Raw genomic sequence first — 25,128 nt, forward strand, 5'->3', positions numbered from 1 at the left:
ACTAATATATATATATATATATATATATATATATATATATATATATATATATATATATATATATATATACATACATATTCATGAACATCCCAAAGCAGCTCAAGCTGCGCTGAAACATATGCTGGGGAATGTCACCAAGCAGGAGACATGTTTGGAGCTGTGCTAGGCAGACTTACAACACAGGCTCTGTGGCTTGGGGATTCCTGGATACCATCCCGATAACTCCAGGTAGCTCATTTACACCTGCACACAACTGAATTAAAGCCAAAGGCTGGGTGTTGTAGTTTTGCAACAGCTGGGGGCACCCTGCTTGGAAAACACTGGTCTATGTAGAGGACAGGAGCTTCTTTGGGGTCCTAAAAAAGTAGTTGTAGTTTTGCAACAGCTGGAGGCACCCTGCTTGGGAAACACTGGTCTATGTAGAGGACAGGAGCTTCTTCGGGGTCCTGAAAAAAAAGTAACATGGAGTCTCTCTCACCTGGTGTCCAAAGGAGCAGATAACCCTGGTACAGGTAAAGTGTACAGAACATGTAATACCTCTTTGTACTGTAGGGGGCGCTACTAGAAATCAGTCAGTGCATACGCTTCAGTAATACAGGGGTTTTACCAGTAAATTGCCCATTCTGATTGGTCGGTTATCTCGACTATTGACACGTTTCACAGATCTGGACTGTCTTTGTCCAGATTGTCATTGTATGTTGAGTCTGGTTTCAACTTACAATGGTCCAGAAAAGACCATTGTATGTTGAATCTATTGTATGTTGAGGCCATTGTAAGTGGAGGGATCACTGTATTCACACGTATAGTATCCAGCTCATGTTTGATGCTACATATTAGAAGTTGCAGATTTCATGCTGCAGATTTGAATGTAAACTAAATGACTGAAGACAGCTTCATATCTGCAGCTTTAAATCTGCAGCATCAAAAATGCACAGTATGCTTTACCTGTGAATACACCCTTAATGACCTACACCCTGTTGCCAGCAGTTACATATTGAAACTGCTGGTGAGAGGTTCCCTTTACAGTTAATTCCATTTTCAGAATACTTTTGACAGGTCATAGAGATATGACTGAAGTATTAATCTGTGAGGATCCTGCTGATAACTATACCAAAAAGGTAAAAGCATACTGTATAGCCAAATTCTGTCTCTCCTCACTAACAGAATAGGGGCTTATAAAATTTGAGTTGGTCTACAGCTAGTATGGAGAAACAGTGCTTGGCCGAGCATTTCTGCCCTTTTGTTTTAGTGATCGGTGAGGACCTCCACACCTAAACCCTAGTGAAAACTTTAGAACTTGTTTCTCTGAAATGTCAAATGTTTTCTAAATGGGCAATGGGTGTAAAACATACAAACATAGAATGTGTTGGCAGATAAGAATCATTTGGCCCATCTAGTCTGCCCAATAATCTGAATCCTATCAATAGTCCATGGTCCTATCTTATATGAAGGATAGCCTTATGCCTATCTCTATCTTATATGAAGGATAGCCTTATCCCTATCTTATATGAAGGATAGCCTTATGCTTATCCCTATCTTATATGAAGGATAGCCTTATGCTTATCCCTATCTTATATGAAGGATAGCCTTATGCTTATCCCTATCTTATATGAAGGATAGCCTTATGCTTATCCCTATCTTATATGAAGGATAGCCTAATGCTTATCCCTATCTTATATGAAGGATAGCCTTATGCTTATCCCATGCATGTTTAAACTCCTTCACTGTATTTGCAGTGACCACTTCTGCAGGAAGGCTATTCCATGCATTCACTACTCTCTCGGAGGTGCACAGGGCACCTCCATCAGGTATTGGATTAGGTATAGGGGACATTTGCATGAGTACAAGTACTTGTGTAAATGTCCAGTATTCATACTGATACCAGTATCTGTATCGGGACAGAAGCAAAAAAAAAGTATCAAGTAAAGAATGATGTGTTTTGACCAAAATTATGGGTTTTGGCTTTAAAAAAAAAATGTTTTTATTAAAATAATCATATACTATAGTTTACATTATTATTACATACAGTTTAAATTATTATTTGTAACATAGCTGATTTCATAAGCAGAGAGTATATCCAACAACTAGAAATGTTTTTTATTTTGATGTATTTTTATTACATATAATTAGTGCTGGGTGGTATACCGGCTCATACCAAATACCCAAATTTTTGTCCTGCACAATAAAAATGTTTCCCATACCGCAATACCGGTTGGGCCCCTCCCCCTCGGGAATGAATGAATGAAGTATCAACCCAGCACTGCGCTGTCCCCACATCGGGGTACTAATCATATGTGACCCGCGAGCGCTGTTCTGCCCCCCCCCCCCATTAATTATCAGCCCAGCGGTGCGCTGTCCCCATCGGGGAACTACTCACGTCACCCACAAGCGCTGCCCTCCTCGTCCTCCTGTTTGTTGCGGGCCGCCGGCGCTGACACTCTATACTGTATGCTGTATCCCTATGCCCGGGCTGCAAAAGGTAAACAAAATAAACTTTAACTCCCCTTCCCCCGTCGGTCCGGACCTGCTTCCTGGGGACAGGAACGTCGGAGAGCTGTCAGCCTATCACTCGCCGCAGCAATGTTCCGCCTCGGCCGGTGATGGGTTGAGCCCACTGTCATGTAAGGAGCCGTCCGTCTTCTTACATGACAGTGGGTTCAGCCTATCACTGGCTGAGGTGGAACATCGCTGCGGCCGGTGATAGGCTGACGGCTCTCCGACGTTCCCATTCTCAGGAAGAGCATGAGGCCGACGTAGGAAGGTGCGCTAAAGTTTATTTTGTTTATCTTTTGCAACCCGGGCATAGGGATACAGTGTACAGTATAGAGTGTCAGCGCCGGCGGCCCGCAACAAACAGGAGGACGAGGAGGGCAGTGCTTGCGGGTGACTTGAGTAGTTCCCCGATGGGGACAGCGCAGCGCTGGGCTGATAATTCATTTGGGGGGGGGGGGTGAGAAGCAGAACAGCGCTCGCGGGTCACAAAAATACCGTGATACACATATTTGGTTTTACCGCCCAGCTCTACATGTAGTCATATTTCACATTTCCATTTCAATGTTAGTTTGAAGGCAATTGGTCTTCAAATGTAGTTCATTGCATGTATATTTGATGGGCTGGTAAAGGCTTCTTATTTTTAAAACCACATTCCCAGGCATGAATGTTTTGATACAGTTCTATTTTTATATATTAACATTCTTAAAGCAAAAATGGGTAAGGCATTTGCAGAAAATTTTTACTTTAATTATTTTTGTAAGTGCCTGTACATTGCCCTGTAGCATAGCAAGCCACTGTGATCTAATAGTGAAGCACTGTAGAATTCAACAATGAATGCTACAGTGCCCATAAAATAAAGTGAAAATGGACTGGCACCCTTGAATCTTTGAACATTCTGTATTACATAATTTTTACAGTTTTCAACAGTAAAATATACTATTGTCATCAGTTATAGCCCAAAAATGGCTTGAAACATATGTTAGGCTGTTTATGTCCCCAAAGAAATGCTTAAATAAACTGTCAATGAAAGGTCCCGACACTTAATTTTACAACCGTAACAATTATGGTCATAAAATTAACCTTAGAATTTTTTTTGGGAAGGGGGCAGGGGTGAATACAATAGAAATTTTACAGACCAGAAATAGTCCCAAAATAATGTGTGTGCACATCATTTCAGGAACACTGGGCAATTTCATTTAACGTTTAAAAACCACAGATCAGTCAAATGTTTTGCACTTGCGAAGTTTACATCTACTGCGTTCTGAGAAACAGGAAGCCAATGAATGTAATTGTATCACTTTTTCTTGCAAAACCTTGACAGCTATGTGTTTTTTTTTTTTTTTTTTAAAGGGGTTCTCCGGTGCTTAAACATCTTATCCCCTATCCAAACGATAGGGGATAAGATGCCTGATCGCGGGAGTCCCGCAGCTGGGGATGCCCGGGATCATGCACGCGGCACCCCGTTTGTAATCAGTCCCTGGAGCGTGTTCGCTCAGGGTCTGATTACGGGCAACTACAGGGCCGGCGGCGTGTGATGTCACGCCTCCGCCCCCGTGTGACGTCACACTCCGCCCCTCAATGCAAGCCTACGGGAGGGGGCGTGATAGCCGCCCGCCCTGTAGTCGCCCGTAATCAGACCCGGAGCGAACACACTCCGGGGACTGATTATAAACCGGGTGCCGCGTGCATGATCACGAGCGTCCTCAGCTGTGGGACTCCTGCGATCAGGCATCTTATCCCCTATCCTTTGGATAGGGGATAAGATGTTTAAGCACCGGAGAATCCCTTTAAGTTAAAGGGGTACTCCGGTGGAAAAAAAAAATTCAAATCATCTGGTGCCAGAAAGTTAAAGGGGTACTCCAGGGGAAATTTTTTTTTTAAATTAACTGGTGCCAGATAGTTTAACAGATTTGTAAATTCTATTTAAAAATCTTAAAGGGGTACTCCACCCCTAGACATCTTATCCCCTATCCAAAGGATAGGGGATAAGATGTCTGATCGCGGGTGTCCCGCCACTGGGGACCCCCGCAATAATAGCATGCAGCACCCACCTGTATCTGCTTCCAGCAGCGCTGGAGGTTCTGGCTCCCGACCACGGGAACGGAAGATCGTGACGTCACGACTCAGCCCCCGTGTGACATCACGCCCGACCCCTCAATGCAAGTCTATGGGAGGGGGCGTGACGGCTGTCATGTCCCCTCCCATAGACTTGCATTGAGGGGGCGGGGGTGTGATGTCACACAGGGGTGGAGTCGTGACGTCACAATCTGCAGTCCCCGTGGTCGGGACCCAAAACCTCCGGCGCTGCCGGAAGCAGATACAGGTGGGTGCTGCATGCTATATTGCGGGGGTCCCCAGTGGCAGGACCCCCGTGATCAGACATCTTATCCCCTATCCTTTGGATGGGGGATAAGATGTCTAGGGGTGGAGTACCCCTTTAATCCTTCCAGTACTTATCCCCTGCCATTGGTCGGTCAGTACTGATAAGAGGAGGTGGCACCCCTGCCACCTCACTCCTATCCTTCAGGGTGATTGCCGCTGTCTCGGACAGCGCCAATCACTCAGATTTTCCGGGCCATCGGGTCACCAGAGAAACGCTATGATTCGTCAGTCTCAATTGACCGATGAATCACAGCGTTCGCCGATAAGGGGGGGGGGGGGTTCAGGACCCGCCTGGGCAATATGCCGGGATGGCTGTTGTTAGTTAACAGCAGCCGTCCAGGCCTGATCCCTGCGTCTGGATACGCAGTAATCACGGAACTCAGCGCTGTATATGTATGGCGCGGTGCGGTAAGTGACGCTTAGCAGCGCCGTACATTTACGGCGCTCGTCGTTAAGGGGTTGAACAGATTTTTTATTTACTTCTATTGAAAAATCTTAATCCTTCCAGTACTTATCAGCTGCTGTATACTACAGAGGAAGTTGAATAGTTATTTTCTGTCTGACCACAGTGCTCTCTGCTGACACCTGTGTCCATGTCAGGAACTGTCCAGAGTAGGAGCAAATCCCCATAGCAAACCTCTTCTGCTCTGTACAATTCCTTACGTGAACAGAGGTGTCAGCAGAGAGCAATGTGGTCAGACGGAAAAGAACAACAAAGAACTCAACTTCCTCTGGAGCATACAGCAGCTGATAAGTACTGGAAGTATTAAGATTTTTAAATAGAAGTAATTTACAAATCTGTTTATCTTTCTGGCACCATTTTATTTGAGAAAAACAATGTTTTCCACCGGAGTACTAAGACACTTAGTAGCAAACCCTAACGGTTTAGCCATTGTGGTATTGTAAGCAACCTATAAAGTAAAAATACATGTACAATACATTTTGTTAAAGCTAGTAATGCTCTATATGTTCCACAACAATAAAGAAATGTATTCCACAGAAAGTCCATTTTTATAAAGTGCATATGTATAACGGCCCATGTATTCATAGTGTTGAGGAACGGTCACCTGGAAAAAAGAAAAGTTAGGTTTAAATCATATATAATAAAATAATTTAAAAAAATGTACGTAAGGCCTAATGTACGAAGAATTAAAAAACTATTTAACTTTACATACGGTCACAGTGTTAAAGGGATTGTCAGCATTGGAAATTTTTTTTCTTTCCTTTATTTTTTCACAGATTGCCAAGACAGAGAAACATAATAATCATTGTAAATTGTAAATATGAATTAAGTCCTTATAATAAACCAGCAAAATCTCTTTTAACCCACAACCACCCACACCTCCCAGCTGCCACAAAAAAAATCTATATTTGTTGATACTTTAACCCCTTAAGGACCAAGCCCATTTTCACCTTAACCCCTTAAGGACTTGGACCAATTGGGCCTTAACCCCTTAAGGACTCAGGGTTTTTCAGTTTTTGCACTTTTGTTTTTTCCTCCTTACCTTTTTAAAAATCATAACCCTTTCAATTTTCCACCTAAAAATCCATATTATGGCTTATTTTTTGCATCGCCAATTCTACTTTGCAGTGACATTAGTCATTTTACCCAAAAATGCACGTCGAAAAGGAAAAAAAAATCATTGTGCGACAAAATCGAAGAAAAAACGCCATTTTGTAACTTTTGGGGGCTTCCGTTTCTACGCAGTGCATATTTCGGTAAAAATGACACCTTATCATTATCATTATTCTGTAGGTCCATACGGTTAAAATGATACCCTACTTATATAGGTTTGATTTTGTCGTACTTCTGGAAAAAATCATAACTACAGGCAGGAAAATGTATACGTTAAAAAATGTCATCTTCTGACCCCTATAACTCTTTTATTTTTCCACGTACAGGGCGGTATGAGGACTAATTTTTTGCGCCGTGATCTGAAGTTTTTATCGGTATGATTTTTGTTTTGATAGTATGGTATAAAAAGTGACCAAAAATGCGCTTTTTTTGACTTTGGAATTTTTTTGCGCGTACGCCATTGACCGTGCTGTTTAATTAATGATGTATTTTTATAGTTCGGACATTTATGTACGTGGCGATACCACATATGTTTTTTTTTTTTATTTTATTTATTTTTTTTTTACACTTTTTTATGGGAAAAGGGGGGTGATTCAAACTTTTATTAGGGAAGGGGGTTGAATAACCTTTATTAACACTTTTTTTTTACTTTTTTTTACCTTTTTTTTTGCAGTGTTATAGGTCCCATAGGGACCTATAACACTGCACACACTTATCTCTCATGCTGATCACTGGCATGTATTAACACGCCTGTGATCAGTGTTATCGGCGCTTGACTGCTCCTGCCTGGATCTCAGGCACGGAACAGTCATTCGCCGATTGGACACCGAGGAGGCAGGTAAGGCCCTCCCGGTGTCCTGTAAGCTGTTCGGGACGCCGCGATTTCACCACGGCGGTCCCGAACAGCCCGACTGAGCAGCCGGGTCACTTTCACTTTAGAATCGGCGGTCAGCTTTGATCGGCGATGTGTGGTATTAGCCGCGGGTCCCGGCCGTTGATGAGTGCCGGGACCGACGCGATATGATGCGGGATCGCGGCGCGATCCCGCTTCATATCGCGGGAGCCGGCGCATGACGTACATATACGTCCTGCGTCGTTAAAGGGGTACTCCCGTGGAAAACTTTTTTTTTTTTTTTTTAAATCAACTGGTGCCAGAAAGTTAAAGAGATTTGTAAATCACTTCTATTAAAAAATCTTAATCCTTCCAGTACTTTTTAGTGGCTGTATACTAAATAGAAATCCAAAAAAGAAATGCATTTCCTCTGATGACATGACCACAGTGCTCTCTGCTGACCTCTGCTGTCCATTTTAGGAACTGTCCAGAGCAGCATATGTTTGCTATGAGGATTTTCTCCAGCTCTGGACAGTTCCTGAGCAGAGGTCAGCAGAGAGCACTGCGGTCATGACATCAGAGGAAATGCATTTCTTTTTTGGATTTCTCTTTAGTATACAGCTCCTAAAAAGTAAGATTTTTTAATAGAAGTAATTTACAAATTCTATTTTTCCTTCTCGCCTTCAAAAAATCCTAACTCTTTTATATTTTCATCTACAGACTAGTATGAGGGCTTGTTTTTTGCATGACCAGTTGTCTGTTGTAATGCCATCACTCACTTTACCATAAAATGTATGGCGCAACCAATAAAATACTATTTGTGTGGGGAAATTAAAAAGAAAACTGCAATTTTGATGCAGCGCTGCGGGCGATCCGATCATCCATTCAAAGTACAGCGATGCTGCAGATGCCGTGATCTGTATTGATCACGGCATCTGAGGGGTTAATGGCGGACATCTGCGCGATCGCGGATGTCCGTCATTACGGGCGGGTCCCTGGCTGCTATGAGCAGTTAAGTACCAGCTCACCAGGACGTACATTTACCTCCTGCGTCGTTAAGGGGTTAAGGACCAGAGCGTTTTTTGATAATCTGACCACTGTCACTTTAAGCATTAATAACTCTGGGAAGCTTTTACTTTTCATTTTGATTCCGAGTTAGTTTTTTCGTGACATATTCTACTTTAACATAGTGGTAAATTTTCAGCGTTAAATTTGTAACTCTCTGCTTATAAGAAAAATAGACATTCCAAATAAATTATATATTGATTCACATATACAATATGTGTACTTTATGTTGGCATCATAAAGTTGACAAGTTTTTACTTTTGGAAGACATCAGAGGGCTTCAAAGTTCTGCAGCAATTTTCCAATTTTGAAAAAATTTTCAAAATCGGAATTTTTCAGAGACCAGTTCAGTTTTGAAGTGGATTTGAAGGGTCTTCATATTAGAAATACCCCATAAATGACCCCATTATAAAAAACTGCACCCCGAAAGTATTTAAAATGACATTCAGAAAGTATGTTAACCCTTTAGGTGTTTCACAGGAATAGCAGCAAAGTGAAGGAGAAAATTACAAATCTTCATTTTTTACACTCGCATGTTCTTGTAGACCCAGTTTTTGAAGGGGTAAAAGGAGAGAGAGCCCCCGAAAATTTGTAACCCAATTTTTCTCGAGGAAGGAAAAACCTCATGTGTGTATGTCAAGTGTTCGGCGGGCGCAGTAGAGGGCTCAGAAGGGAAGGAGCAACAATGGGATTTTGGAGAGTGAGTTTTTCTGAAATCCTTTTTTAGGGGGGTATGTAACATTTAGGAAGCCCCTATGGTGCCAGAACAGAAAAAAAAAAAACACATGGCATACTATTTTGGAAACTACACCATTCAAGGCAAGTAACAGGTGTTTCATGACTTTTCGTTAAATTTGGATGTGTAAATTAATTTAAAAAAAAATTGCACTCAAATGCTGGTTTTCCCCCCAAATTTTACATTTTTACAAGTGGTAATGGGAGAAAATGCCCCCCAAAATGTGTAACCCCATCTCTTCTGAGTATGGAAATACCCCATGTTAGGACGTCAAGTGCACTGCGGGCGCACTACATGGGGGCATGTCGCATTTAGGAAGCCCCTATGGTGCCAGAACAGCAAAAAAAAAAAAAAAAAAAACACATGGCATAGTATTTTGGAAACTACTCCTTAACACCCCACAGGGTACAATGAGCCTTAACACCCCACAGGTGTTTTATGAATGTTCATTAAAGTGGGATGTGAAAAGGAAAAGTTGATTTTTTTGCATTAAAATGCTGGGGTTACCCCAAATTTTTCATTTTCACAAGTGGCAATAGGAGAAAATGTAACTGTAAATTTGTAAATACATTTCTTTGGAGTAAGAACTTACCTCATATTAGGACGTAAACTGCTCTGCGGGTGCACACTAGGTCTCGGAAGAGCTGGAGTGCAGTCAAAGGCCTTGAGCATTTACATGGAGCCAGAACAGCGGGAACCCCCCTCAAGGAGCGTTACATGGGGTACACTAGGTTACTAAAGTGGGGTACAGTGGGCCATAAAATGATAAAATAGGTTATGTTTCCAGAATGATGACCCAGAGCATAGCCAAAACTAAAAAAATATGCCCACCCCAAACCCTATGCTCTGAATCATCATTCTGGGAATGTGATGTGTGTGGCCGTCCCTAACCTGTTGCCTCAAATCGCACCCCACTAAGGTGAAGAGCGAGCGCTGCGCATTTGAGACAACTTAAAAATTCCTTGATGATAGTGACTCAGTGACCCATGACCCATTTTTGGGAAGAATACCCCCAGAGATCTTATCAGTTTTTTTGGTTTTTTTTTTATGAAAGATTTTTTTGGGAAATTTAGTGGTTTATGGGGTTGAAACTTGGAACGTACTCTGGACTTGGTACATTGGGGTCAAATTATGGAAAATTTAAATGAAAAGGGAAATTTCAGTACTGCATGGAAGTGTAATACTCCCTGAAGCAGTTTTTAATGCAGAGGCCCAGATGATTGGGGCAAGTGTGACACTGAGTGGTGGTGTCCTTCCATATCCCCTTCCTGTGACACACTCATGGGATCATCCCATCTTTCCAGTGTGGGGGAATAGTGTTGCTCACGAATATTTATATTTGCGAATATCGCATATTCGCGAATTCACGAATATTTGCGAATATAGCACTATATATTCACAATTACGAATATTCCTTTTTTTTTATCACAGTACACATCACAGTGATCATCCGTCTCTGCTTCCAGCTTGTGTGGTGTAAAGAAGGCTCTAATACTACTGTGTGAGACTGGCGTACGAATTTTCACATTGTGCGAAAATTTGGAAAATGCAAATTTTCGCATATGCTAATTTTCGCATATGGAAATTTCCGCATGCGCGAATTTTCGCATATACAAAAATAAAACACGAATATTACAAATATGCAAATTTAGCAAATATATGACGAATATTCGGCCATATATTCGCGAAAAATCGCGAATTCGAATATGGTCTATGCCGCTCAACACTATGGGGGAACTCACCTGGAAAGTGTTGGCCTGGCACCTATATTCTATATTTCCAGTTCCTTGGGAACTCCGGCCTGCTCTTTTCCGGTCGCCAAAGATCAGGGCCCTTAGGACTTCTTCTTGGAACTGGATGAATGTCCCGGTGTTGCCAGCGTACTGGGACAGTACAAAAGAGTTGTACATGGCAAACTGTACCAAGTAGACCACAACTTTTTTGTACCATACCCATGTTTTGCGCATGGCCATGTATGGCTGGAGGACTTGATCAGAGAGATCAACTCCCCCTATATACTGATTGTAGTCCAGAATACAATCAGGCTTGAGGACCGTTGTTGTGGTACCTCGCACAGGGACAGGAGAGCTGCCGTTACCATGAATTGTGGACAGCATAAGGACATCCCTCTTATCCTTATATCTGACCAGCAACAGGTTTTCATGGGTAAGTGCACGGGACACACCCTTGGTCATAGGTGTCTTAATAAAGTTTAGAGCTAGGCCTCTCTGGTTCTTCCACACAGTCCCACAAGCGGACGTGGATCTGGTGGCAAGGGATGTGAACAGAGGGATGCTGTTATAAAAGTTGTCCATGTACACGTGGTAACCTTTATCCAGCAATCGGTGCACAAGGTCCCAGACGAGTTTCCCGCTAACACCCAGAGTGGGGGGACTTTCTGGGGGTTCAATACAGGAATCCCATCCCTCATATACTCTAAACTTGCAAATATACCCGGAGGTACTCTCGCAAAGTTTGTAGAGTTAAACGCCATGCCACGCCAGCTTCGAGGGAATAGTCTCCCCTTAAACTGGTAAGAGACTCATCTACCGAGAGCTCCCTGAGGGGTACGTAGGCCTCCGAAAATTTGGCCACAAAGTGATCAATGACCTGCCTCACTTTGTAAAGCCGGTCATAGGCTGGATCACCTCGGGGTGGGGAGGTGATATGCCGCATTATCAGTGTAATGATACCGTAGAGTGGGGTCTGGTAGAGGTATTTCCCCGCTCCAGTACTGCCTGACACTTGGTTTTTTGACTAGACCCATGTGGTGCGCCACTACATTGAGTAGTGGCAGGGCCACGTGTGTTGCAGTGAGTGGTGAGATCAGGTGTTGTTTACTCCGGGGGTTGGATGGTATTAACCCCTATGTGTTTGTGACGCCAGTGTGGTTTTCAGGTTCCGGAACACCAGACGCCCGGATTCTCCGTAATCCCACGGGCTAGCAGTGAATAAAGAGTCCTCAACCAGTTACAGGTATACGGAGGCTTTACTAAATGGAAGAAAGGTGTAATTATCTTCACAGCTAAGGCTAGAATTCGCAGAGAGGTGGACATACCCAGAGGACCTCGCAGCTTGCTGGACCAATACTTGTAATTAACTTGACTTGTAATTAGACTTGAATTGACTATGTGCAGGACTTGACTAACTTCAGTGACAGCAGTCATAGACTTGTAGCTTTTGGGGTACTCCAGATGCTGATCACTTGACTCTAAGGCCTCTGGTGCTTGCTGCCTCAGCACTTTGATGTTACTCTCAGAAGAGTCTGAGGAAAAGAGAGCGCTAATTGCAATGGCCGCCCCTTTATATAGTGGGGGGCTGGACTAAAGCCCATTGGTCAAGCTGTGGGTCATAGGTTAAGGCTGGTGCTCTCTGGGAGTACATGTGACAATAAATCATGTAACTGCATAACATAACATGTGACAGCTTACTCACAGCTCCTCAAGACCTCCACAGGTCCTTTATACTATCTAGACATAGGGATCCTGTCTAAGCATTAAAAGAACATACACCGCATTTATTAAACCAACAGGGCCTCTACAGGACAGAGGGACTCAACCTGACAGGGCCTACAGGTAGTACAGGAACGTGTACCTGTACTGGGACATCACACTTTTATATAACGGTGTGTGATTATAAATGCTGCGGCCAAAAAAAGAAATAAAGGGGGCCAAATGCAGCACTCCTGAAATCATAATAGGGCCCGGATCGCGCTGCTAAATCTGCGGCTGACCCTTGAGGACCTATTAGGGGGTCACGGAAAAATTTATTTATTTATTTATTTATTTATTTTACCTCCTTCCTGTCCCTGTATAATGAAGCTCACCCTGCACTACACAGCTTTTCTTCACCCTTGAGGGGTTCAGATCTCATCAGAGGGGGGTCCCTGGCTTATTCTCTCAGCTCTGCCCGCTGACTTAGCTCAGTGGGTGAGCAGAGCTGAGAGAACGGGACATTAACGCCTCATCTGCCAATTGCTATTGGTCGGACAATCATCCGACCAATAGCAGCACTCCTGGGGAGGTGACGGGATCGCCACCTCCCCCTAGCTACAGGAGGTGATTGGCGGTTGTGGCGATTGCCGACATGGGGGGGGCTCTCAGGACCCCCCTGGGCATTAGTACAGGATCCCTGCTGAATGATTTTAGCAGGCATCCCGGTCCTGTCCCCGCCCGGCGAGCGACGGGGACCGAAATCCCCCCCGGCGTACAGGTACGCCCTGTGTCCTGAAGGGGTTAAGGGGGTACTTTGCTGAATTATTTTTTTTTTAAATCAACTGGTTCCAGGAAGTTAAACAGAATTGTAAATTACTTCTTTATAAAAATCTTAACTCTTCCAGTACTTATCAGCTGCTGTATGATGCACGGGAAGTACTTTTCTTTTTGAATTTCCTTTCTGTCTGACCACAGTGCTCTCTGCTGACACCTCTGTCCATTTTAGGAACTGTCCAGAGTAGAAGCAAATCCCCATAGCAAACCTCTCAAGCTCTGGACAGTTCCTGACATGGACAGGGGTGTCAGCAGAGAACACTGTGGTCAGACAGAAAGGAAATTCAAAATGAAAAGAACTTCCTCTGGAGCATACAGCATCTGATAAGTACTGGAAGCATTAAGATTTTTAAATAGAAGTAATTTACTAATCTGTTTAACTTTCTGACAACAGTTGATTGAAAAAAAAAAATGTTTTCCAGTGGAGTACCCCTTTTAACACTTTATTTTAATTCAGATACATAGCCTTTTATCAAATCAAATGTACCTCTGTTTTAAAAATAAATTACTTCTCAGACAGTGGATTAATGTCTTTCCAATGTTGGACAATCGATTTTCTAGCAATAGACAATAACTGGCCAACAACCGTTTAAGAAGATTGTTAATACTTTAGGTTCTCTCTTGCCATTCCAAAAGCCTCTCAATAGTTCTTACAGGATTTTGTTTTATTTGACTATGCTACATGGGCTGTAAAGTTAGTGTAGTTCGTAATATAGTATCTGTACCTGTGGTTGATGGTGGTCTGGCAGTTCTTCTGTGATTTTTGGCCCAATGTTTATTTTTAACAGTATACAAAATGAGTGTCATCTCAGGTTTTCCCAGGTTGCAGTGCCGCCCTAGACATTATATCAGCATTCAGATGGAGCCGGTCTTTGCTGCGATGGGTAGAGCGACTGCTGGGGGGGAGGTAGATCATTCTGCAGTGAATTGTAGATTTGCAACAGCTGGAGGCCCCCTGGTTAGAAAATACTGGTCTATTGCATTGAAGGGAGCACAGGTGTGTTTCAATGGGCGGGGTGGCTGATGTGTGGGAGGAAGAAAAATGACTTCACACTTACAAACAAATAATTATGGGACATGTAGTTCGAGGGAGGGAACTACAACAGGAAATAGCCAGATGACAGCGTTATGGTTAAACGTAGCTGTTTAACTCCAAGACAAGCATGGAACCTTCCTAAGCATGTCCATTACTGTCTGACAGGTAAGTACTAAAATCACCTTATGGCTTATAGTGGATAAACCCTTTAATACAAACAACCAATATTCTATTAGGCAAGGGAAATCCCATAGCAGATAGGCGTCCGCCTTCAGGACAAAATTCCATTGTTCCCTTTTTTCTATACTTACTTGCAACTGGCACTTTGAAAAGGCTGTCGCTCATGGAATTAAGTAAGATGAGATTCAGAGTTGGGGGGGGGGGGGGATATTTTTTTACAATGAAGTCCCCTCTCTCAAATAACATCAATAACCTTGACTGGGATAGATAATGATGAATAATAAAAACTGTGCTACTCTCGATATTGTCAGTGGCCCATCCTGCTAGCTGTTGACACTAGAGGCTAAAAAATATAGCCAGGGGTTTGGTAATGCAAGCACCCTCTCATATTTTTTTAACCGGCGCATTTTTAGTAATTTTCATTCACTCCATATCAGTTCTTGAAAATGTATATTAATTCTTTGAAAAAGATTAGAGGACAGCCATATGGGGGAGTTATGAAAAAGTTGGGGTATATAAACAATTTTGATAACATTCACTCTACCTACTACTGTTAAGTATCAATTAGCAAGGCAAAAAGACCTATACATCAGGCGCTTCTTCTGTGTTCCAGCAGGAATAGAGTAGTATCCAAAGCAGAATATCGTTGAAGTACCGATAGGCACTATGTTTATTAAAATTCAGAGACCAATGACGTGTTTCGGAGGTACAGTCCTCCTTCCTCAGATTGGCATACAAACAACATATTTTTAGAACAAAAATGGGCACCAGATTACAGGTGGGTGGAGTTACCTTGCCTCACACAACCTATGACAGGCACCAGAAAATTTATAAAATGGCAATAGTAAATGGATACATATTATAAATACCTTACATATAAAAGAGGCATATAATAAATGCAAACATCAGAAAAAAAGTTATAAAGACTAGAGGTCACAGCATGCGAGGTTCACTGGAGGCAGATTGTAAACAGTCACGTAGCGTCCTACTATCCTGTGGGAGCGAGGATCAATGAATGTAAACAAGAACACAAGCGTTCATAGTATTCGGCTGTTTGGACCAATATCAGCGATTGCAGTACAGAGCGCATCGCTGTGCTATGTTTTGATTGGAGCTCACGTGACACCATCTGGCCAATGGGAGAGAAGGTCATACAGGACCTGTGGGTTGCTAGGTACGTGTCGCCAGGACCGAAGTCACGTGGCGTGGTCCGAATTGAAACAGAGCACTGGAGAACAAGCAGCCCACTGTGGAGAAAACATACACACTAAACATGCTACTAATCTACCCTATGCTTAAAGGGGTACTCCGCCCCTAGATATCTTATCCCCAGGATAAGGAACCGGAGGATCATGACGTTACGCCCACCCTCGTGATGTCACCCCCCCTTAATGCAAGTCTATGGGAGGGAGCATGGTGGCCACCTCGCCCCCTCCCATAGACTTGCTTTGAGGGGGCGAGACATCATGGTCCCACCCCTTGTGATGTCACACCCCACCCCCTCAATGCAAGTCTATGGGAGCGGGCGTGTTCTTCCGGCCCCCTGTATCACCAGTCATCAGGCAAGGAGTGAAGCTCGCTCCGTGCACCAGATTACAGGTGTGCTGCAGGAGAGATTGCGGGGGTTCCCCTATCCTTTGGATCCTTTGGATAGGGGATAAGATGTCCATGGGTGGAGAACCCCTTAAAGTTTGTTCAAGAGTGGAATCAGGTTTAAAAATTCATGGTCTTGAATACGCAGAGTGATCTCTATTCCAAGATACAGTCAGGTCCATAAATATTGGGACATCAACACAATTCTAACAATTTTGGCTCAATACACCACCACAATGGATTTGAAATGAAACGAAGAACAAGATGTGCTTTAACTTCAGACTGTCGGCTTTAATTTGATGGTATTTACATTCAAATCAGTTTAACTGTGTAGGAATTACAACAGTTTGCATATGTGCCTCCCACTTGCTAAGAGACCAAAAGTAATGGGACAATGTTCCATGTCCAGGTGTGTGTTATTCCCTCATTATCCCAATTACAATGAGCAGATAAAAGGTCCAGAGTTCATTTCAAGTGTGCTATTTGCATTTGGAATATGTTGCTGTCAACTCTCAAGATGAGATCCAAAGAGCTGTCACTATCAGTGAAGCAAGCCATCATTAGGCTGAAAAAACAAAACAAACCCATCAGAGATATAGCCAAAACATTAAGCGTGGCCAAAACAACTGTTTGGAACATGCTTAAAAAGAAGGAACGCATCGGTGAGCTCAGCAACACCAAAAGACCCGGAAGACCAAGGAAAACAACTGTGGAGGATGACCGAAGAATTCTTTCCCTGGTGAAGGAAACCCCTCTTCACAAAAGATGGCCAGATCAAGAACACTCTCCAGGAAGTAGGCGTATGTGTGTCAACAATCAAGAGAAGACTTCACCAGAGTGAATACAGAGGGTGCACCACTGATGGAAACCATTTGTGAGCCTCAAAAACAGGAAGGCCAGATTAGAGTTTGCCAAACGACATCTAAAAAAAGCTTCATAGTTCTGGAACAAAATCCTATGGACAGATGAGACCAAGATCAACTTGTACCAGAGTGATGGGAAGAGAAGAGTATGGAGAAGGAAAGGAACTGCTCATGATCCTAAGCATACCACCTCATCAGTGAAGCATGGTGGTGATAGTGTCATGGCATAGTTGGCATGTATGGCTGCCAATGGAACTGCTTCTCTTGTATTTATTGATGATGTGACTGCTGACAAAAGCAGCAGGATGAATTCTGAAGTGTTTTGGCCAATATTATCTGCTCATATTAAGCAAAATGCTTCAGAACTCATTGGACGATGCTTCAAAGTGCAGATTGACAATGACCCAAAGCACACTGCAAAAGCAACCAAAGAGTTTTTTCAGCAAAGAAGTGGAATGTTATGCAATGGCCAAGTCAATCACCTGACCTGAATCCGATTGAGCATGCAATTTACTTTCTGAAGACAAAACTGCTATGTTAACATTGCCGTTTGCATCCAACACGTTAAGGGTCAAATTGGCATTTTATTTTTCTTGAGCCGAACGAACCCTGAAACGGGTCAGATGCAAACGGCTACTGCTGGGTTCCAACAGACCTCATTCACTTACATGGGGTCCGTTGGTGATGCGGTAATTTTACAGGAGTTTAGCAGAGAAAAAGATTGTGCTTGCACAATTTTTTTCTCCGCTAAACTTGGCGGAACGGAGCTCCACCTAATGGAGTTCGACGGCAGTGTGAACGAGGCCTTACCCTCATTTGAGTCACTTCCTAGACTAGTAACATAAAAAAGGGTTCCTGCCAAATAATATAAGTACCAGAGTGTGTCCGAAACCATGCATCGTCGGCATATAATGTGATTTTTTTTTTTCATACAGACCATACTAGAAACCCCTTATCTCCCCTGCAGACCATACAAGTGCCACAAGGGGTTCCATAGCTATCACAAATAATAACGGGCAATGATATAGTGGAAAGCTTAGCTTTTATATGGGCCCTAGGACTAATGAAATGAATTTAGGCTCAAAACCCATTTCCTCCAGAGTCATCCAAATATAGGGCCATTCTACACATTCAAGTACTTTTTGTTCCTAGCTTCGGAGGAGTCTGGAGGCACCTGTAAACTCAGGAAGAGCCATCGGATATTAATAGACATAGATTGTGCAGGAATAAAGCCTGTCTGGTCTGTGTGTAGAAAAAGATTGGGGATCTTTTCCCTTTTTAAGTTCAAATTATTTCAATAAAAGTATGTCCCAGATTTTTTATATATCTCCGATGGTAGCCCGTCAATTGGAAAGTTTTCACTTTTATTGAACTGTTCCCTGCTGGGACCCCCAATGCTCAGCTAGGGAAACTTAGAAGAAAGTGTTCAATTTCCCTGCTGCACCACCACAGCAGAGATAAAGGAGTTGTCTAGGGACATAAAGTATTTTGTATATGGTTGAAACATGTTAAAAAAAAAAAATATTTCATACCTAACCCTATTCCATATCCTTAGTGTGGACGCCTGCTGGTCCCCACCCACTGCTGCCGATTCCTGGTTCCTGCAATGAGTTGTATAAGTAGTTACTGCCACCTATGTGGCCAGTGATTGACTGAGCAGGAAGTTCCTGCTTAGGCTGGGTTCACACTGCAGAATTTCTGGACAGAATTTCTGCTGGAGATCGATCCGACGGCACTAAGACCACACGGACTACATTGCCGTCCCCATAGATGGCAATGCATTTCTGAGCAGAACTCCCAAAAGATCCACCCAGAAATACATTGCAGTCTATGGGACAGCAATGCAGTCTGCTCGGTCCAAGCGCTGCCAGCTTGATCTCCCGCAGAAATTCTGCAGTGTGAACCCAGCCTTGGATGACTCATCACAGCATTGATGAGCAGGGACCAGGGGGCATTAGAACAGCAGCTGTGGAGGATTGGGGTAGGTGAGTATGACTTATTTTTTATTTTTAGTGTGCTCCCAGCCATATGTGAAGAATAACATGCTGCGTGAAATACCTTAAAGGAGAACTCCAGAATATAAAAATTGTCCCCCATACTGCCGGTGGTAAAAAAAATAAAGATGTACATACCTACCTTCGCTCCCCCGGGGGCCTCCGGTAACCGTCTCCGGTCTCCGCCACGATACTCTTCCTGGTTGCAGGTGGCCGGCGAGTCATACTGCAATCAGCCAATCGGGGCCGAAAACGTCACACTGCCGCTCAGCCTATCGCCGGCCGAGTCGGGACTTCGCTGCGGCCAGTGATTGGCTGAGCTCAGTATGAAGTGCCGACCACCAGCAACCAGGAAGAGGATCGCGGCGGAGACCGGAGATGGTTACCGGAGGCCCCGGGGTAGCAAAGGAAGGTATGTACATCTTTATTTTTTTACTGCCAGCAGTATGGTGGCCAATTTTTATATTCTGGAGTTCTCCTTTAAGGATAGAGTCATACAGATTTCCCTTTTTTATGCATCAAGAGAGAGTTTATCACATTTTTTTAGAATGTCTTTTTAGACATGCACTTTTCAATGCAGTTTTTAAAGCTCAATACTAGTGTTATAATTCCAGTACCAGGTATAGTGCAGAGACACAGTAATAGTTTCAGCTGTACCAGCTTATAAGTTTACATAACTTATAAGCAGAATCTGTAAGATGTGTACCATTTTTGTAAGAAAAAAGATTAGGTAATTCAGTGAGGCAAATATACCAATGCTTTCTAACACTAGGACACTGAAAACCGACTAGATGGTCTAAGAATACACCCAATTTATTACAGTGGCTCATTTTTTTTTTTTTTTTATAACTGTGACTTATTTAGACACCATAATTTAAACTAAGCCCATCTATTAGTTGACTTTTTATGACAAGAATTTCTGTACAAAATGTATATTTTAATGCTCACAATGTCTCATTTAAGACATGTTCCTGCATTGCATTATTTAGTTATAGTTGGAAATCAGGCCCTTTATCTTAAAGGGGTACTACCGTGGAAACTTTTTTTTTTTTTTAAATCAACTGGTGCCAGAAAGTTAAACAGATTTGTAAATCACTTCTATTAAAAAATCTTAATCCTCCCAGTACTTTTTAGGGGCTGTATACTAAAGAGAAATCAAAAAAAGAAATGCATTTCCTGTGATGTCCTGACCACAGTTCTCTCTGCTGACCTCTGCTGTCCGTTTTAGGAACTGGAGAAAATCCCCATAGCAAACCTATATGCTTCTCTGGACAGTTCCTAAATTGGACAGCAGAGAGCAATGTGGTCAGGACATCACAGGAAATGGATTTCTTTTTGGATTTCTCTTTAGTATACAGCCCCTAAAAAGTACTGGAAGGATTAAGATTTTCTTATAGAAGTGATTTACAAATCTTCAAAAAGAAAAGGTGTGTCAGTCCTCAGTGCATTAACTCCACAAAAAGTTAAATGGCCAATGTCTGGTATCGCCAAGAAAGGAAATAAACGTGATAGATGTACCAATAGGTATAGATTTATTATATATAAAAACTCATATATAAAAAAATGTTATTGACAAAATATAATTAAGGAATGGTAAAAATAATGTGCCTTACATGGGGCCCCACGTGGGCACTGATAAAATGATAAAAATCGGATGCCACAGGTCTGTATAGAGTCTGTGGTCACAAATTCACACAAGAATTAAATATCTCACAATATATGACTGAATTCAGTTATGTCCCCTGTAACAGAACATTAACCTGCAATAAAGAAACAACCTGTAATAAAAAACCACCTGCAAATGAGAAATATAGATATAGATGCAAATAAATATTGTAAGTTTTTGTTGGTTGTGATTTCCTGTAGGTGAATAGATCGCAATCTTAGTGCATAGTCCTGTGTGCGAATGTGGCCACATTCATATATCCCGTATATAATGTTGCAGTCTCTCAGTCTTTTAGTTATATTCTGCCAATTTCATCCACTTTGTAATATTATCGCATATACACTGTATCAGTGTTAATTCCGTGTGCTGTGCTCTTTAATTTCACTGTATTGACATGCAGCATAATGGCTGTTAATAGAGTTGACGGCACTTTTGTGCCACTCACCGCTCCTGGGGTCTGGCTGGCTGTATCACGCTCGAGCTGGGGCGGCGATATACGGCCGCGTCTCCCTCAGCGAGCCCCGAGAATAGCAGTACTCGGTCGGTCAGCGTGGTTCCCAGTGGCGTCTGACGTCAGCAGTCAGCTGATTGCAGGTGTTTAGTTGTAACGTTCGTTCCAAAAAAGGGGTTTAAAGTCCTTTTCAGCCTCAATGGGATACATCAGCTTGTAGTCAGCATACAGTCAACGTTCTCAGGTGGATGTATGGCATATAGTTCGTTCCTATAATGTTGTTATGAGCAATTTTTCCTGTAGATGAAAAACGCAGCGGGATAAGTGCTAAGTGTGAATGAAGTTTAGTGGCATCCGACTTGCAAGTCGACTTGCGTGTCTATTTGCAAGTCGGATGCCACTAAACCTCATTCACACTTAGCACTTATCCCGGTGCGTTTTTCATCTACAAGAAATTGCTCATAACAACGTTATGGGAATGAACTATATGCCATACATCCACCTGAGAACGTTGACCGTATGCTGACTACAAGCTGATGTATCCCATTGAGGCTGAAAGGACTTTAAACCCCTTTTTTGGAACGAACGTTACAACTAAACAGTCAGCTGACCAGCAATCAGCTGACTGCTGACGTCAGACGCCACTGGGAACCACGCTGACCGGCCGAGTACTGCTATTCTCGGAGCTCGCTGAGGGAGACACGGCCGTATATCGCCGCAACAGCTCGAGCGTGATACAGCAAGCCAGACCCCAGGAGCGGTGAGTGGCACGAAAGTGCCGACAACTCTATTAACAGCCATTACGCTGCATGTCAATACAGTGAACTTAAAGAGCACAGCACACAGAATTAACACTGATACAGTGTATATGCGATAATATTACAAAGTGGATGAAATTGGCAGAATATAACTAAAAGACTGAGAGACTGCAACATTATATACGGGACATATGAATGTGGCCACATTCTCACACAGGACTATGCACTAAGATTGCGATCTATTCACCTACAGGAAATCACAACCAACGAAAACTTACAATATTTATTTGCATCTATATCTATATTTCTCATTTGCAGGTGGTTTTTTATTACAGGTTGTTTCTTTATTGCAGGTTAATGTTCTGTTACAGGGGACATAACTGAATTCAGTCATATATTTTGAGATATTTAATTCTTGTGTGAATTTGTGACCACAGACTCTATACAGACCTGTGGCATCCGATTTTTATCATTTTATCAGTGCCCACGTGGGGCCCCATGTAAGGCACATTATTTTTACCATTCCTTAATTATATTTTGTCAATAACATTTTTTTATATATGAGTTTTTATATATAATAAATCTATACCTATTGGTACATCTATCACGTTTATTTCCTTTGTTGGCGATAACAGACATTGGCCATTTAACTTTTGTGGAGTTAATGCACACACTTTTTCTTTTTGAACATTTTCTTCTTCTCCTCTTTTGGATGAGAGGTATTCAGTTAACCTCGTGCATTTCATGTTGTTGAGCTATGCATTCACATTTATTTTTATGATTTAGAAATCTGTTTAACTTTCTGGCACCAGTTGATTTAAAAAATAAAGTTTTCCACGATAGTACCCCTTTAACATAGAAACATAGAATGTGTCAGCAGATAAGAAGCATTTGGTCCATCTAGTCTGCTCAATGTTCTAAGTACTCAATCGTATAGGATAACCTGATGTCTATCTCAGGCATGCTTAAACTCATTTAACATTTCTACTGGAAGAAGAGGGGGTTCTTCAACAAAGTGGCTAGGGGTTGGGAGACTGTATTGTCCAGTCCAGAACGTTCACTTTCTTCTGCTTCAGCCACTGAAAGTGTGATCCATGTTGAGCTCCCAGCTAATCAATGCAAATTCTCTTCCAATATATTCTGACAAGGTGTTGTATTCATGTAATAATTTAAAACTGTAATAATATAAGCCATAATAATCAGCCACAGAGCATACAGTAAATTATAAAACTGGTTGTCTAGAAAAACATGGCTGCTTATGACTTATGATAGCTGCCAGCTAAACAACTAATAGGCTGGCAGATTTCAGCCTAACCATCATCCACTGGACTAGTAAATAAAATGGGAATGTTCTTATAATGTTATTAATACATGAACGTGCAATGCATTTTACTAGTTTTAATAACAGGCTATGACTGACAGTCTGTAATATGCAAGCAGAGCTTGCAAAACATCTCAATTTACAAGAAAGGGCAAGCAATACCATAGAATTGAAACTGAAAGGACATTTCATATCTAAACTTACACTTATATATATAATATAAGTTTGACGGGGAAGCATATTCTGAATACATAAATAAGGATTGTGTTCTTAGTGCTCACTCATTAAGCAACATTGGAATCATACTAGCCTATTTCTGAGAAATGACCTTTAGTGACACACAAAGCAACTTTTTAGGGCACAAGTAATGTTAACAGTGGTCAATAATTCATCCTCCATATACACAAATAAACTTACACACTGAAGATATTGCAAGTGGGTATAGAAATAAAGACCACTCATGTCTCCTAATAAATTAGTTGCATCTGGGGCTGCCTGTGCACCCCAGACTGATCTCTATTCCAGCTTTGAGCTGGCATAACATAAATTTCTGTTACAATTTATGCCTGTTTTCAGATATACATTTTACTAAATCTGGCCGGCGTCATACCCCCTCCCATAGACTTGCATTGAGGGGGTGGGGCGTGACATCACGAGGGGGGCATGGTGACCCCCAAAGCATGCTCCCAGCGTTTGGAACAAAATTTTCCCTTCCCAGTCTGTGAGTCTGACTGAGACTGAGACTCTTTAAAGATTTGTTTGCAAGAAAGACTGTGTTATCCTTACCCTACCTCTGTGTCCGGCTCCTTGCCTGGAACTGTAACACCAAGAGCCTCCTATACCATCTGTCCCCCTGAGTAATTATCATCACCTATCACCAGTGGCGTTGCGACCGGGGTGCGGACCGCACCGGGTGACACCAGGCTGATGGGGTGACACCACTCTGCCAGCACCCCTCCCCGGTCATCAGCCGCTGACAGCACCTAGCCTCACCCCCTCCCCCCCCCCCGTCCTTAGCTGCTGACAGCACCCCCCCCCCGGTCCTCAGCCGCTGGCAACACCCCCCCCCCCGGTCCTCAGCGCTGACAGCACCCCACCAGTCCTCAGCCGCTGACAGCACCCCCGCCTGAAAGCACCAAACTCCACCCCCCACCCTAGCTCCGGCACACGTCCCGGCTTGTGACGGGACGTCAGCGGGCGGAGCTAGATGGACGGCGCTAACATGACGCGCCGCTGCCCACACTAGTGAGCCCGGGGACAGCTGGAGCAGCCGAGCCAGCAACCAGTCTGCACCAGTCAGCCAGGTAGAGAGAAAAAGGGGTGCTGTGGGAGTTCGGGGAGGTTGTTGCTAGTGGATTATGAGGCTGCACCCCATCATCCCCCAGCACCCCCCCCCCAGCAGTAGCACCACCATCAACCAGAAAGGGGGGGGGGGTGCTGGTGGATGATGGGGGTGCTATTTCTGGGGGGAGGTGTTGCTGGTGGATGATGAGGCTGCACCCCATCATCCACTAGCACCCCCCAGTAGTAGCACCACCATAGTGCACCAGCAGTAGCACTCCTATCATCAACCAGCACCCCCCAGCAGTAGCACCCCCCCAGAAGTAACACCCCCATCATCCACCAGCACCCTCCCCCAGCAGTAGCACCCCCATAATCCGGCAGCTGATTCTATTACCATTATGGGGGGGGGGGGGTTGCTGGTGGATGATGGGGGTGCTATTTCTGGGGGGGGGGGAGTGTTGCTGGTGGATGATGAGGCTGCACCCCATCATACACCAGCACCCCCCCCCAGCAGTAGCACCACCATCAACCAGAAGGGGGGGTGCTATTTCTGGGGGGGGGGAGGTGTTGCTGGTGGATGATGAGGCTGCACCCCATCATCCACCAGCACCCCCCAGCAGTAGCACCACC

At 43.3% G+C, this 25,128-nt stretch overlaps 1 protein-coding gene and 1 long non-coding RNA gene across 2 annotated transcripts in view; one reads left to right on the forward strand and one right to left on the reverse strand.

Moving 5' to 3' along the window:
* The window catches only part of LOC130274122 (uncharacterized), a 95,888-nt gene that overhangs the window by 39,285 nt on the left and 31,475 nt on the right, over positions 1–25,128 (forward strand). The window lies entirely within an intron of this gene.
* Positions 5,696–25,128, reverse strand: part of LOC130274116 (programmed cell death 1 ligand 1-like) — a 74,599-nt gene continuing 55,166 nt past the window's right edge. Inside the window, exon 6 of the mRNA XM_056522036.1 lies at positions 5,696–5,942. Within this exon, the coding sequence (XP_056378011.1) occupies positions 5,920–5,942 (23 nt within the window). The 3' untranslated portion in view covers positions 5,696–5,919. The remainder of the gene's footprint in view (positions 5,943–25,128) is intronic.

The sequence above is a fragment of the Hyla sarda genome, chromosome 1, assembly GCF_029499605.1.
Source record: "Hyla sarda isolate aHylSar1 chromosome 1, aHylSar1.hap1, whole genome shotgun sequence".
Classification (NCBI taxonomy): Eukaryota; Metazoa; Chordata; class Amphibia; order Anura; family Hylidae; genus Hyla; species Hyla sarda.